The sequence below is a fragment of the Mycteria americana genome, chromosome 4, assembly GCF_035582795.1.
Source record: "Mycteria americana isolate JAX WOST 10 ecotype Jacksonville Zoo and Gardens chromosome 4, USCA_MyAme_1.0, whole genome shotgun sequence".
Lineage (NCBI taxonomy): Eukaryota > Metazoa > Chordata > Aves > Ciconiiformes > Ciconiidae > Mycteria > Mycteria americana.
This window is the reverse complement of record NC_134368.1, coordinates 10,485,157-10,498,538: the sequence shown is the minus strand read 5'-3', so window position 1 is coordinate 10,498,538 and position 13,382 is coordinate 10,485,157. Positions and strand designations below refer to the sequence as shown.

The following is a 13,382-nucleotide window of genomic DNA, read 5'->3' as shown; positions in this document are numbered from 1 at the left end:
TCTCCAACAGATATGAATAATATTTTCTGATAGTGAATGCATGATAGAGAATTGCATGCTTGTTTATTAGAAAATGTCTGTTACTAGTAGTGTTTGGAATATGAATAATAAATTACCCATCTGGTTTTCGTTCTAATGGGAGAGAGAATCTCTTGAAGTAGAGACCCCTCTGAGCAATTGCCATCAAAAATTAGTCTGTTCTGTCAATTAATTTAGCAAACCAGTTTTTCTGATTATCCATACTGTATCTGTATTACTTCCCTTCTGGGCTGTCTTCTGGAGTGAATGGACTAATTCTCTCTGAGATAAAACTCAAATGTAGTTTTGGAATATTTTTGGGATGGCTTGTGGACAGTGTGGATGAGATGCTGCCTGTTTGTCTCCCTTTCATAACACTATCCCAATAGGTTTTACATCCTTAGCATACCCACATGCACACTCCAAGCAAGGCGGACTGTCAGAAACACACTATCAAAACTATTGTGACAGCTCTCAAATTTCAGGCTTTTTGTCCCAGGCCTCATTAAGGCTACAGGCTGATCCGTGATACTACCAATATTCTTTCTGGAAGTTTATAGTCTATAGTCACAGTTGGATTCCAGCACAAACAGGATGTTCTACAAGGTATTTCAGTAGTGGTGAGCTGCTGTACAAATTTGAAGTGTCCTATTTTTCCCCTGTCCCTTTGCTTCACAGCTTTTAGAAGGCTTAGGCAGAGCCGATGCAATGTAAGGAGCCAGACACCAAGTCTGGGAGCAGACATGTGATCACGTCTTTTGGGGTTTGTTTTTTTTTTTTTTTTGTCTTCCAGAAATGAGCCAATGCCTTGGCTGCTTTTGAAACTGCACTTTTAGGAATATAATTTTTGTAAACTTGTTCTCATACACTCTCCTACTGAAATGAATGTTGACTTAAAATGGACAGACGGAATGGGTCTTACATTTGCATTGATCTTACTTGAGTGTGTTTTCTATTTTTTTTAAAAAGTACATTTATTGGAAAGGACTGGGGATAGGCAAGTTAGACACATTACAGGTTCATACAAAACGTATTGTCAGAAGTCTTCTATAGTGTCATCTAGGCTAACAAAATAATTTTTAGGTAAATATGCTCTGATGTGGGCTTCACTAAAGTAATGGTAGGTTGTCTTAACAGAGATGAGAATGTCTATGCGTTTTCTTGGACCTTTGGATCGAAGCAATTTAGTGTCATATTTTCTAGTCAGTGCAAACAACCATCACTCAGATGAGCTGATATGCTATTAGAGAAAGAGCGCGCATGCCATTTGTTATGGTTGGTCTGTGTTCTCTGAGTATCTCTTGCATTCAGAATGTATTTTTGTGCCATGTTTCTTTTCAGTATATTTATTCCAATACTCTTGAGTCATATGCTGATTATGACTGCATTAATAGCACTAAAATAGTGTCTCATTTTATGAGTATTTAGAGTTTTGATGTTTTTACAGTCTCTTCTGTTGTTGCTTTGTTTTTTTAGAGGTATATTTTAGCAAAGGCTTTAGCATTTAAAGAAACCATATTTACAACATTGGAGACAGAAGTTCTCTACCTCCTCTCTTTCTTCTTCACTCATCACAGTTTTTGTTTTATGATAGGGAAATTTAAAAAATGAGTGAATGAGCATGTTGACAAGACTAGTTCAATTGCATTCATTATGAAAATTTACACTACGTTAACATTCCAGTAGGATATTCTTAGTTGGTGTGACAACTGCAGTATGAAAAGTCACTGTTAGTCGTATCATAACACTCACGTCTGATGCTCCAGAACATCATCATGTTGATTTTATATCCAAATGCAGAAATAAGGCTTCCGCATCATAGACCTTTGTTCTCTTAGCATCTCGGGTACACATAGTATCCTTTTCTATGATATATGCATGTCTCTGGCATCCTCTGTAGTAATGCTCCTGATTTGTATAAATTCATTAATCTCATGGTGAGTGTGGTGTATCCAATACATGGACTACATTTTACAGCATAATGTTTTCCATTTGGCTCAGTAAAGCTTGGAACATCATCTGGGCTGTAATTCTGTAGTAACAAGAGCAGTTCAATCATGTATATAACTTCTCTCCTATTTGGGATTATCTTTGCATGTATAATTGTTCTGTGTGTTATTTAAATAAGGATAATGTGTAGCCAGTATAAATCTGCTTCTATGCAGTAATCAACATACAAAATACTTGCATTTTATTTATGCAGGATAAGATACGGAGTCTGTCATTATTTCTTCTACAAACTAAATGTAAGCACAGAAATACAGAGAGCAATTAAAATTAACAGCTCGAAAAAGAAAGATTCTATACAACTCGGAATAATATCAGCTACAGTATTTTTAGCACATTATGAAATACTGACTGTGGAGGCTGAATTCCTCCTTCACTCTCCTTTAGTTTCTGGCAAAAAGCTCCTCAGAGGAGCTTAGACTTGTAGAAATGGGAGAAAAAAGTTCCTGTAAAATTTTCTGGTGCTAGAGCAATGATGGCACTTTATCCTTCCACTTATTCCATTAAAATTCGAAGATACTACATTTCAATACAGTATGTATAAGTTAAATTGTCAGCACTTGAGTGCCTACTGCTGTTGAATGTTAAGGTAGTTGGTTATATGCTGATTCATTTTATCCTTTGAATGGCCTTTTTAGATTGAATGGGATTTTTAGATATACACTTTTAGGAAATACTTAAAGCTTGGAGACTTCTGAGAGGACAATTAAAAAAAAAATTGCAGGCACACAGATTATATCTTGTTTTACAAGCTCTCAAAAGTGAGAGGTGTTAGCATATTCCTCTAATGGCTGAATTCCTTTTTGCAAGGACAAAATATAGTCTAATTCTGATCTCAGAGTAGATCATGTTATGTTTAACATAACAGAAGTATTTAAATAGTTTATTTTTCTATACAGTGTTCTACTGTACATTGTTCTTCTCCCATTCTGTATCTCAGTCAGCAAAAATTACTTCAAAAAATCTGAGAGTTCTGACAAGACAAAAAATGGAGGAGACAGAAATTAAGAATGATAGAAAGAGAATGGATTATAGGGGAAGACCAAAAGTTAGGTACAGCGAAAGAGACTTCTTGTCTTGGATGGTCCAGTTTTCAGACAGTACTGATTTTCAAAAGCTTTGTTGTTGGTACCCCAAAGAATTTCGGGAAAACTATCTCTGTAGCTCTACATCCCTATTACATTCAGCTTTCTTTGCTGACAGTTCCTTTTTTTCTGTGTAAATGAGTGGAAAATTTGCCAGTTCTTTATTTCCTCAGCATCCTTTCATAAAACCTCAGGAAAATTCACCCAGAGTTTTGAAGATGGATGCACTCTCTCAGGTTTGGAACAACAACAACAACAAAATAGTGGTTTGTATAAGGGTCACTGCAGATAGACAGAATAGGACAGAGGTCATCTTGCTGACTTCTACATGGCCTTGTTGTCCTTAGTTCTCCTGTACTAACATGATCATCTGCTGGCTGTGGTTCTTGGGAACTTGTAGTTAAGGACCGCTTCTATCAAATCAAGAATTGTCCTTTCCTCACTGTAAGCAAAGAAAGATACATTGGTTATTTAGGTTTCCTTTGACTCCTTCAATCAGCCTCCTGTTCACAGCCGTTTGTAGCCTTTTAAGAGGAACTCCCTGCTAACATATGCTCAGTAAATTCCTCAGTATGTGGAACAATCTTGTTTGAGATGCTAAATTTTACCCTTTCATAAAACAACTGTTACATCTTTTCTTTAGAAAGTAAATTCCTCCAGCCTGGAAATCTTGTCATTTTTTATGTGTTTAAAGCTCTAGTATTTGTACCTTTGGGCAACATTCCCTTGACACTGTTTACTTTAAAGCTATAGTATACCGCTAGTATACAACTGGTACAATATTTACTAGCTCCAACTGCCACTCAAAGGGTTGTTATCTCTATGCCTTAGCACTGTTTTTTCCCCAAAACCAAATCATATCTTCTTGGAGTTCATCCCAGAGTTTAATAGCCTCCTGTATTAATGAACATTAGTTTAACAGAGCTTATGTTCTGAGTATAATTTTCTTTCAGGAAAATGAAATTAAGTAAATAATTAAATTTAGTCAGTTTATATATGGGGAAACAAAAGCAGTCTTTGTCTCTTTGAAAGATGCGTAGAGCTGCGTATATACAAACTCCCTTGCTTGCTGTGCAAAGGTTAGTAATCTGTCAGTATATAACCAAGCATCTGGGCTGAACCCATGATTTGACAAAATAATTTGTCAAATCAATAAGTTAGTAAAATAAAATATTTTTTGTTATTTTAAAAATCACTCATTGAGTCCTTTCTCATGTGGTGCTACAACATTATTACCTGAGGTCATTGCCAGGTCTACATTTCAAAGAATATGGCAGAAAGAGGATTAGTCATAGGAAATCAAATACACTATTCTTATGGCTGACTCTCTAAAGTAAGAAGTTGGTATTTTTGGTTGCCCTTTTCTTCCCTTGTATGCACTTTGAAAGCTGCTTAAGCTTGTGGGAAGATGATTAATTACTTCTAAGTCTCCCACTCGACTGACATCTAAAACCTTGATAATTCTGTGCTCCTGGGTAAGGCAAGAAGGGAGTGCATTACCTTCGAATGATTGCTCACTGCTGAAAAACAGTAACTAGTACCAAAAATTAAGAAATCCTTTACCAGAAGTCTGTATGATTCTGTTTTTTGACAAGGAAAATAGATGTCTTTCATTTTTAACTAGCCACTAGGTGGCAATTGCAGACAAGCCAAGGTTTGCTTAGGAATGCATGTACATATACATACCAGGCTGGTATTGCTATGGTGACCTTGTTCATTTTCATATTTTCTCTATTTATTGAGCTACGTGCTGTATTTTAAAAATTAGATCTTCAGACTGTCTTGAAATTATGTCTCATATAGAAGTCACAGAAAATAACTGTTTATTCCTTTACAATAATAAATAAATGCTGCTATGGACAATAATTAAATATGGCAATTTTCCAAAAGAGAAATTCATGAAGGTTTGGTTTTTTTGTTTTGTTTTTTCTGTTGTCTAATTTCTCATTAGTGAGTTGCCACCAACTTTGGAGGTGCCAGATGAGTGAATTTGATACTGTGAGTGCCCTCAGGACTCGAAGTCTTGTTGTTCTGCATTGCAAGAATACTACTTCGGGTAGTGTGCAGTTTTCCTTGCTATTTCTCCAGCAGCTTTGGCCTTTAACAAAGGAGCCAGCAGAGTGTTGACAGTTAAAGAAGTAGCTCACTGAACTTGTGCTTACATTTCTTCTCAAATTGATTAACTGAGCTATGAGAGCACAATTTATCAATAGGTGCAGTCCCATGTAGGGCAAGAAGAGACAACTGAAAGAGAAGGAAAAGGAGTGAGAAAATTTTGAAGAAGCAAATAATCAGGGGAAAAAATCCACTACAAGAATAAAAAGCAAAAAGTAATTGGAGATACAGAATATAAAGCTCAAAGGAATTGTCATCTATCTATCTATTATCATTGTAATGAAATCTGGTCTTACAGACCAAAGTATTACTTCTGCTCCAAAAGTAATACAATGCTAGTCATCAAACAGATTCCATGAATTTTAAAGCTTACTTTGTGTTTCATTGTGTAAAGCTGAGTTCTTGTTCAAAGAAAACAGTTGTGGCCTAATTATTTTAATAAACTTTCTGGAGAAGAAGATACTAAGGGAAAGTCCAGAAACTTTTGGACTTATAATGCTTCAGTTTTTGCTGGAGTGCTACATTTCATGAGATAAACTAGAATTTTGCTGGTCTGAACTTTTTTCAAACAGAAGAGAAAAATCTGTGTTTTTCTCAAGTAGTAGGAAATAATTGATTTCCTGGAAACGACAGCTATTAAAGTAATTGAATCTGAGAAGATCACAGTCCCAGTAAATATTCCTGCTTATAAGAAATGCAACTAGTTTTTGCTATTTGCTGGCATTGGTAGCCACAGTAAAACAGTATTTAATTCCTCTATTGTCTTTATTTTGCTCTAGTGTTTGACACTATGCCTCACTGTAACAGCAGGTGGATTAGTTGCCACATCAAAGGATTATAATTTTACCTGGTCTAACTGCTTCCTTATATCTGTTCAGTCTAACTCCTTGACTGGTTTTAATCATCCCTAGCAAACACATCCATGCTGTATACATTTACGAATGGATACTCTTATCTCAGTAGTAAGTTTTGTCTCTGTTCTTATTTTTAAATAAGTCCTTAGATCAGTGCAGGAATTAATGAGAATCAAATGTCCATAGAATCGTCTGCAGCCACCTCCGTGCATTCCCGTTTATTTCAGTAACTTGCTGTCGGTTTTCTTCTGTTCCCCTGCCTGCAGTCTGTAGGTTTTCAGACAGACATATTCTATAGATATTTAGAAATGCATGCAGATCTGAGCAGTTAGTAGATGAATGAGCCATTTTCTAGTAAAAAAGAATATACACATGGCTATAGATGCCTTTGTATACATATATAGACATCTATTTCTAGGGAGTTACCAGGGCTGACTGGGGCTATTTGCTCAAAAAATAGCAATTTATGCTACTGAAAATGTATATGGAGAGGAGGAGAGAGGTATGGGTTAGTTGAATCAATATAAATATCTGAAAGGGAAATTTAACAAAGGAAATATGATCAACAACCCTACTTGACACAGAGTAAGAAATAATTAAAATGCACCACCAGCCTCTGTGATTAGGTGAAGTCTAACTGTACTGACTTCAAAGGTAATTTATCCAATATATATCTGTATTCTGTAATCCTTTCAAAGAACCAAAATAACATACTGTTTTTTAACCTAGGAAGGAATCAAAAAGCAATTGCAAATGTACATGTAGAATTTTGGATACCAAAATGGCAAGCTCAACAGAAAGTGTAACTGATGGAGAATTAATTTATCAAACTGGGAACTGTATGTTATTTGTTGGATTTTGATTAGGTTTTGTTTTCATTGATAATTCTACTCTTCTTTGATACAATGGCTTTCCTTATGGATTAGAGCATCCTTTTTGCAAGGCTTGAATGCTTTATGAGAAAGCTGTGTTTGTGAGGCTGTAACAGAGACATCAAGATTCCATCAATTCTGAGTCTCCTTGCCAAAGTGAAGTCTGTCATTGTTTCTGAATGGCTCTGTATACAGAAGCTAATTACGTAGGCAAGAATCTACACTGTCTTCACCTGAAACAAAAGACAAAAGCAGAACAACTTTTAGTAGAGGTATTTTCAGAACCAAGAAAACAGATTTCTAACCTGTGGTAAAACACCAAAGTAAGGAATGCATCAGGACCATCAGTCAGAATGGATTATAGTGGCAAAAAACCAGATTATGGAGGTAGGAGGAAAGAAATCAGCAGTCTGTTTTTCAACATGTAGTTTTAATCTAGTGTTCCTAGTGAGATTTTTTTTTTTTTCCTGCCATGCCTAAGCTCCCTGCTTTTCCAGGATGGTGTTTTCTGAGGAGTTTAACTAAAAAACAGTGATCCAACAACCCTCTAGATGCGGGGAAAATGTGTCAAGTAACTGAAATTGTAAAAGAGGTAGTGAATTGATGGAGTGCTAGGTCCCTGTGTGGCAGGTCCACTGCCAAAGAAGCGTGTCAGCTTTCGACACCCAGGAAAAAGACAGCCTGTCTGCATTTATTATACCCAAAGTGACTTTAGTGCAAATCAGATTCAGTGCTTTTTTCTTTTAAGTTTGATAACTGTATTACAAAATTTAATCTTTAATGATTTAATGCTTGTAGTGGGGAAAAAAAAAGTGGGGGTTTCACTGACAACAAAAAGGTGAAAAACGAAAGGGTACCGTTGTAAGGGTGTGGGTTTTTTCAGCTTTCTATCAGTCATGACCTGAGATTCAACAAGGCCAAGGGCCAGGTCCTGCACTTGGTTCACAACAACCCCATGCAATGGTACAGGCTTGGGGAAGAGTGGCTGGAAAGCTGCCTGGCGGAAAAGGACCTGGCCTGGGGGTGTTGGTCAACAGGTGGCTGAATATGAGCCAGCAGTGTGCCCAGGTGGCCAAGAAGGCCAATAGCATCCTGGCTTGTATCAGAAATAGTGTGGCCAGCAGGATAGGGAAGTAATTGTCCCCCTGCATTCGGCACTGGTGAGGCCGCACCTCGAATACCGAGTTCAGTTTTGGGCCCCCCACTACAAGAGAGACATTGAGGTGCTGGAGCGCGTCCAGAGAAGGGCAACGAAGCTGGTGAAGGGTCTGGAGCACAAGTCTGATGAGGAGCGGCTGAGGGAACTGGGGTTGTTCAGCCTGGAGAAGAGGAGGCTGAGGGAGACCTTATTGCTACCTACAACTACATGAAAGGAGGTTGTAGCGTGGTGGGTGTCGGTCTCTTTTCCCAGGTAACAAGTGATAGGACAAGAGGAAATGGCCTCAAGTTGCGCCATTTGGGGGAGGTTTAGATTGGATATGAGGAAAAATTTCTTCACCGAAAGGGTTGTCAAGCATTGGAACAGGCTGTCCAGGGAAGTGGTTGAGTCACCATCCCTGGAGGTATTTAAAAGATGCGTAGATGTGGTGCTTAGGGACATGGTTTAGTGATGGACTTGGCAGTGCTAGGTTAATGGTAGTTCTTGATGATCTTAAGGGTCTTTTCCAACCTAAATAATCCTATGATTCTATGAAAACCATAAAAAAAAAGGAAATTTCCATTTATATAATCAAGTTGTTCTTATTAATTGTGTTCCACGTTTACCAAAATTATTTATGAAGCTTGGATGTACATTTTTCATGCATTTTCCATAATCAAGACAATACAATTCTTTTTCTCAGAGCTTGCATTTTAAGACATGATGCACCAACTGACTACAATTTCTGCAAAATATTTGCTTTTGAATTTTAATGTTATGCTACAAGTGTACTTTTTATATATATATATATATATATATATATATATATATATTTAAAAAATTGCTTGGGAATGAAACCAGAGTCTTTCTATGACTTTCCACTGCCTCATATCATTGAAGGCTTCAATTCTGTCTCAGTCAGAAATCATGTGAAGTAGAGAGAAGGCAATGTGTTGGCACTGGGATATATAGATTAATCAATTACAATAATGTTATAAAAACAGAATCATAGACTCACAAGGTAGTTGAGTTTGGACAGGACCGCTAGAGATTGTCTAGTCCAACCCCCCCCCTGCTCAAAACAGGGTCCACTAGAGCAGGTTTCTTGGGACCATGTCTACTCGGCGTTTGAATATCTCCAAGGATGGAGGCTTCACAACCTCTCTGTGCAACCTGTTCCAGTATTTGACCACTGTCACAGTAGAAAAGTTTTTTCTTATGTTCAGATGGAATTTCCTGTAATTTTTTTGTGACCACTGCCTCTTGTCCTGTCATTGGGCACCAGTGAGAAGAATCTGGCTCCATCTTCTTTACACCCTCCCATCAGGCATTCTGAGCAGAGGGGAAGGATCACCTCTCTTGACCTGGTGGTGACGCACTTCCTGATGCAGCCCAGGATGGTGTTGTCCTTCCTAGGTACAAAGGCTCATTGCTGGTTCATGTTCAACTTGTTTTTTACCAGGATCCACAAGTCTTTTTCTGCAAAGCTGCTTTCCAGACTGTGAACTCTGTGAGATCCTGATAGCCCATTTCTCCAGACTCTTGAGGTCCCTCTGAATCTCAGAGCAGCCACCTGATGTATCAACCACTCCTCCCCAGTTTTGGATTGTCTGCCATCTTGCTGAGGTTGCACTCAGTCCTGTTATCCAGGTCATTAACGGAGGTGTTGAGCAGTTTTGGCCACTGGGGTACTCCACTAGTGCCTGGCCTCCAGCTGGTCTTTGTGCCACTCATCAAAACCCTTTGAACCTGGCAGTTCAGCCAGTTTTCACAGAATCACAGAATTGTATAGGTTGGAAAAGACCTTTAAGATCATCGAGTCCAACCGTAAACCTAACACTGCCAAGACCACCACTACACCATGTCCCTAAGCACCTCATCCAAACGTCCTTTAAATACCTCCAGGGATGGAGACTCAACCACTTCCCTGGGCAGCCTGTTCCAATGCTTGATAACCCTTTCAGTGAAGAAGAACTTCCTAATATCCAGTCTAAACCTCCCCTGGCGCAACTTGAGGCCATTTCCTCTTGTCCTATCACTTGTTACCTGTTTTCAGTCCACCTCACTGTCCACTTATCTAGCTTGTACTTCATCAACTTGTCTATGAGGCTTTTATGAGAGATTGTTTTGAAAGCCTTGCTGAAGTAAAGGTAAACAACATCTGCTGCTTTCCTCTCATCCACTGAACTAGTCACTTCATCGCAGAAGGCTATCGTTGGTTAAGCACCATTTCCCCTTTGTAAATCCATGCTGACTACCCCAGATCATCTTCTTGACTTTAATATGTTTGCAGATGTTTTCCCAGGATTATTTGCTCCATCACCTTCCTAGGAATTGAGGAGACGCTGATTGGCCTGTAGTTTTGTGCATCCTCCTCCTTGCCCTCCTGGAAGAAAGGAGTGACACTTGCTTTCTTCCAGTACTCAGGAACCTCCCCTGATCATCACAGTCTTTCAAACTTAATTGAAACTGGGGCGCTGGCTTCATCTATCCTTCTATCCATTGGAACCTCTGGAAATGAGTTTTGGATTATGGTGGTGTTTTTTTATTTTATTTTAAAATTTTTTTAATCAATGCTAGGGTTTTCTTGTTCTTATTAATCATCCACTAGAATAGCTTGATTTTTTTTGTCCGTCTGAAACAATGAACAGAAGTATTAATAGTTAACTTTCACAACCAGCTTTTCCATCACACTTTTTCAAGTATATTCCTTCTTGTCTGTTGGAGCATAATTGTTCAGAGAGTGCAATTTTGTTTCTCTATAACTTCTAACAAGATGTGGATGCCCTTTTCTAACAGTAAGGGATAACAGTCACATCTCAGATTGGATCTGTGAAGGTTTTGCAGAAATATACTTGAAATAAATACATAAAAGCAAAAAATACAGGCTGTGTTATGTAGTCCAGGGTGCTAACAGTATCTACCAAAGCCACACCAGTCTTCCACTTCTGATACAATAAAGCTGTCACCTAATTTTCAACTCAAGCAGAGGAAAGCTTTCGATTTGGAAGACTCTTCTGAGATTGTGTCCTTATTTCTCCATCCTTTTAAATATCTAAAATAAATTTATCTTATCAAATTTGATAATCTAAATCTTAGAAAACATCATCTCCAGGGGAATCTTAGATCAACTTGTAAGTATGTGTCATATACAGGTAGACTGAACTACCCACTGGAAACCCTTGTCTTTGGCTACTGACTATAGAGGGATTCTAGACAGCTAGTTTAGACCAACAGCTAGCCTAAAGATGTCTAAAATTAGATGAGAGGAATCTATTAAGCTATTCCAATAGTTTCAAGATGAGCATTACCACTGTCATGTTTCTTGAGGTTACTTCTTTTCTGAAGATTTATTCAAATTATGAGTTGTTAACTAATTTACAAGTGAAAGTACATTTTGCACTTGCAATTACTTACTAGTTTTTTTCAGAATTATTAGTGACACTTCAAAAATTACATTAAAAGCAGACTTTCTGCATGTGCTGTCAGTGAAAACAAGATGGCAATATGGTGATTTATTTTTACCATTGTAGACAGATTTTGAAATAAATTTTTATTTATTTCACTTTCTTCAGGATTTTGAAGCTAATGAGTTAAGGAACAATAGCAAGAGTAACTATAAACAATTTTTTAACCTGTGCTGGAGATTATCTTATTAAGTACATGTCAATACCAGTACAGAGCCCAATGAAAAGTCTATACAATGATCTCTACCATTAAAATGATTCAAGTCAGAATTAAAGTGTTGTGATTTTGTTTTTTAAATGTGTAAAATTAGGCTTCCACATTCATGTCCAGGTACATAATAAAGAACTTAATTTTCTAAACTTCCGAGGATCTACTAGCTTCCATGGCCACTTGAACTGCATATTATTCATACAAACAAGCACTGATCCTCCCCAGGTTGTTATCAATAGAAATCAATAGAAATGTTAGTTTTGTGCACAGATTCAATAACCATTTATTTCAAAATATGGTTAACAGCATTACAATAAGGATTGCCACAACTGTATTTTTAAATGTTTCTAGAAACTGAAGAATAAAATATTGAAGATGGCAAGTGTTTCTTCTGGGTCAGACTTCGTATTGATGGATTGAGAGCAGTGTTCCTGGTTTACCCATGCTGTGAAAATATTACGTATATTATGTAGTAGTTTCCTATCTCTCTCTCTATGGTGCTGTGGCAGGTGTTCAACTTTAATACATTTAATTGTAGATCTTATAAGGGTGATACTAAGACCAGAAATGATACTGTTCTGTTTGAGGGGTTTTGTTCTTTTACCTCTGCTTTAAATTTCAATAGCTTTTGCAGTCTGGTTACATCCCTCTTAAGTTTAAAAATAGCAATTTTGATTTCAAAATTACATGGAAAATGATAATTATGATTTGGAAATGATATAGCACTATTCCCATATTATTAGTATTACATAATATTAGTATGTTCATCCAATTCCTGAACCATTTGCAAATTAATTGTGTGGAATTACGAAAATTGAGCTTGATACACATTGTCTCTTGTCATGTGTTACCTTTCTAGATGAAGAGGCATAATGACATAACATAACAGAAGGAAGCTATCATGTGTCATCTTTCATGCTTTACTGGAGGTGTATGAACCCAGATCTTTAAAGAAAAAAATCTTCTGTTATTCCTAGTCCTGCATGTTTGTTGATAAACTTAGTTCTCACTTTTAACCTTGACTGATGTGCTATAGTTAATAAAGAGCTCCTTCTTTATTTTGTCATGCATTTCAAAAAAGTGGGAATAGATATTAGAAAAATTTCTATGGGCTGAAGAAGAATCTGTTCCCTTAGCTTAAGGCAAGGTTCATGTGTATTCTTTTCTTGAAAGCAGTGCACCGTATCTAAAAAATACAAGTTAAAATAAGAAGAAAATTATTTTTATGGGGTTACTAATTATGTTCCATCGCGCATCCAGAGATTAGGATTTAGAAAGGCTGCCAGTGAGAAATTGTTCTTACAAGCTTCCAATTTTCAAGGAAGAGCAAATATTCAAAAGTATCTATAGTAACAGAAGTGTGAAGGTTCCTTTGAAAGGCAAAGTGGTTAATCTTATTTATTATATGGGAGAAACTTGTGGGCATTAGTATCACTAATGTTCTTATGCTGCTTATAAACTGTTCATAAACATGTTTTCATAAACTTTAACTTACTAAGCATTTTTTAATTCTTATTTGTAGAACATTCAAGGTATCTCTAAACATCCAGTTAGAATTACAAAGAAACAGTACATAAAAGGTAAACTATATTTTTATTAACATGAAAAGGCAATT

General features: G+C 37.0%; 1 protein-coding gene across 5 annotated transcripts in view; it reads left to right on the top strand.

Moving 5' to 3' along the window:
* Positions 1-13,382, top strand: part of POLN (DNA polymerase nu) — an 85,422-nt gene that overhangs the window by 5,774 nt on the left and 66,266 nt on the right. For 3 of the 5 annotated variants that reach the window (XM_075499611.1, XM_075499613.1, XM_075499612.1), the window contains one exon: positions 13,290-13,347. The exons of the other annotated variants lie outside the window; for them this stretch is intronic. In XM_075499611.1, the coding sequence (XP_075355726.1) occupies positions 13,290-13,347 (58 nt within the window). The remainder of the gene's footprint in view (positions 1-13,289; positions 13,348-13,382) is intronic. 5 annotated transcript variants of the gene reach the window in all.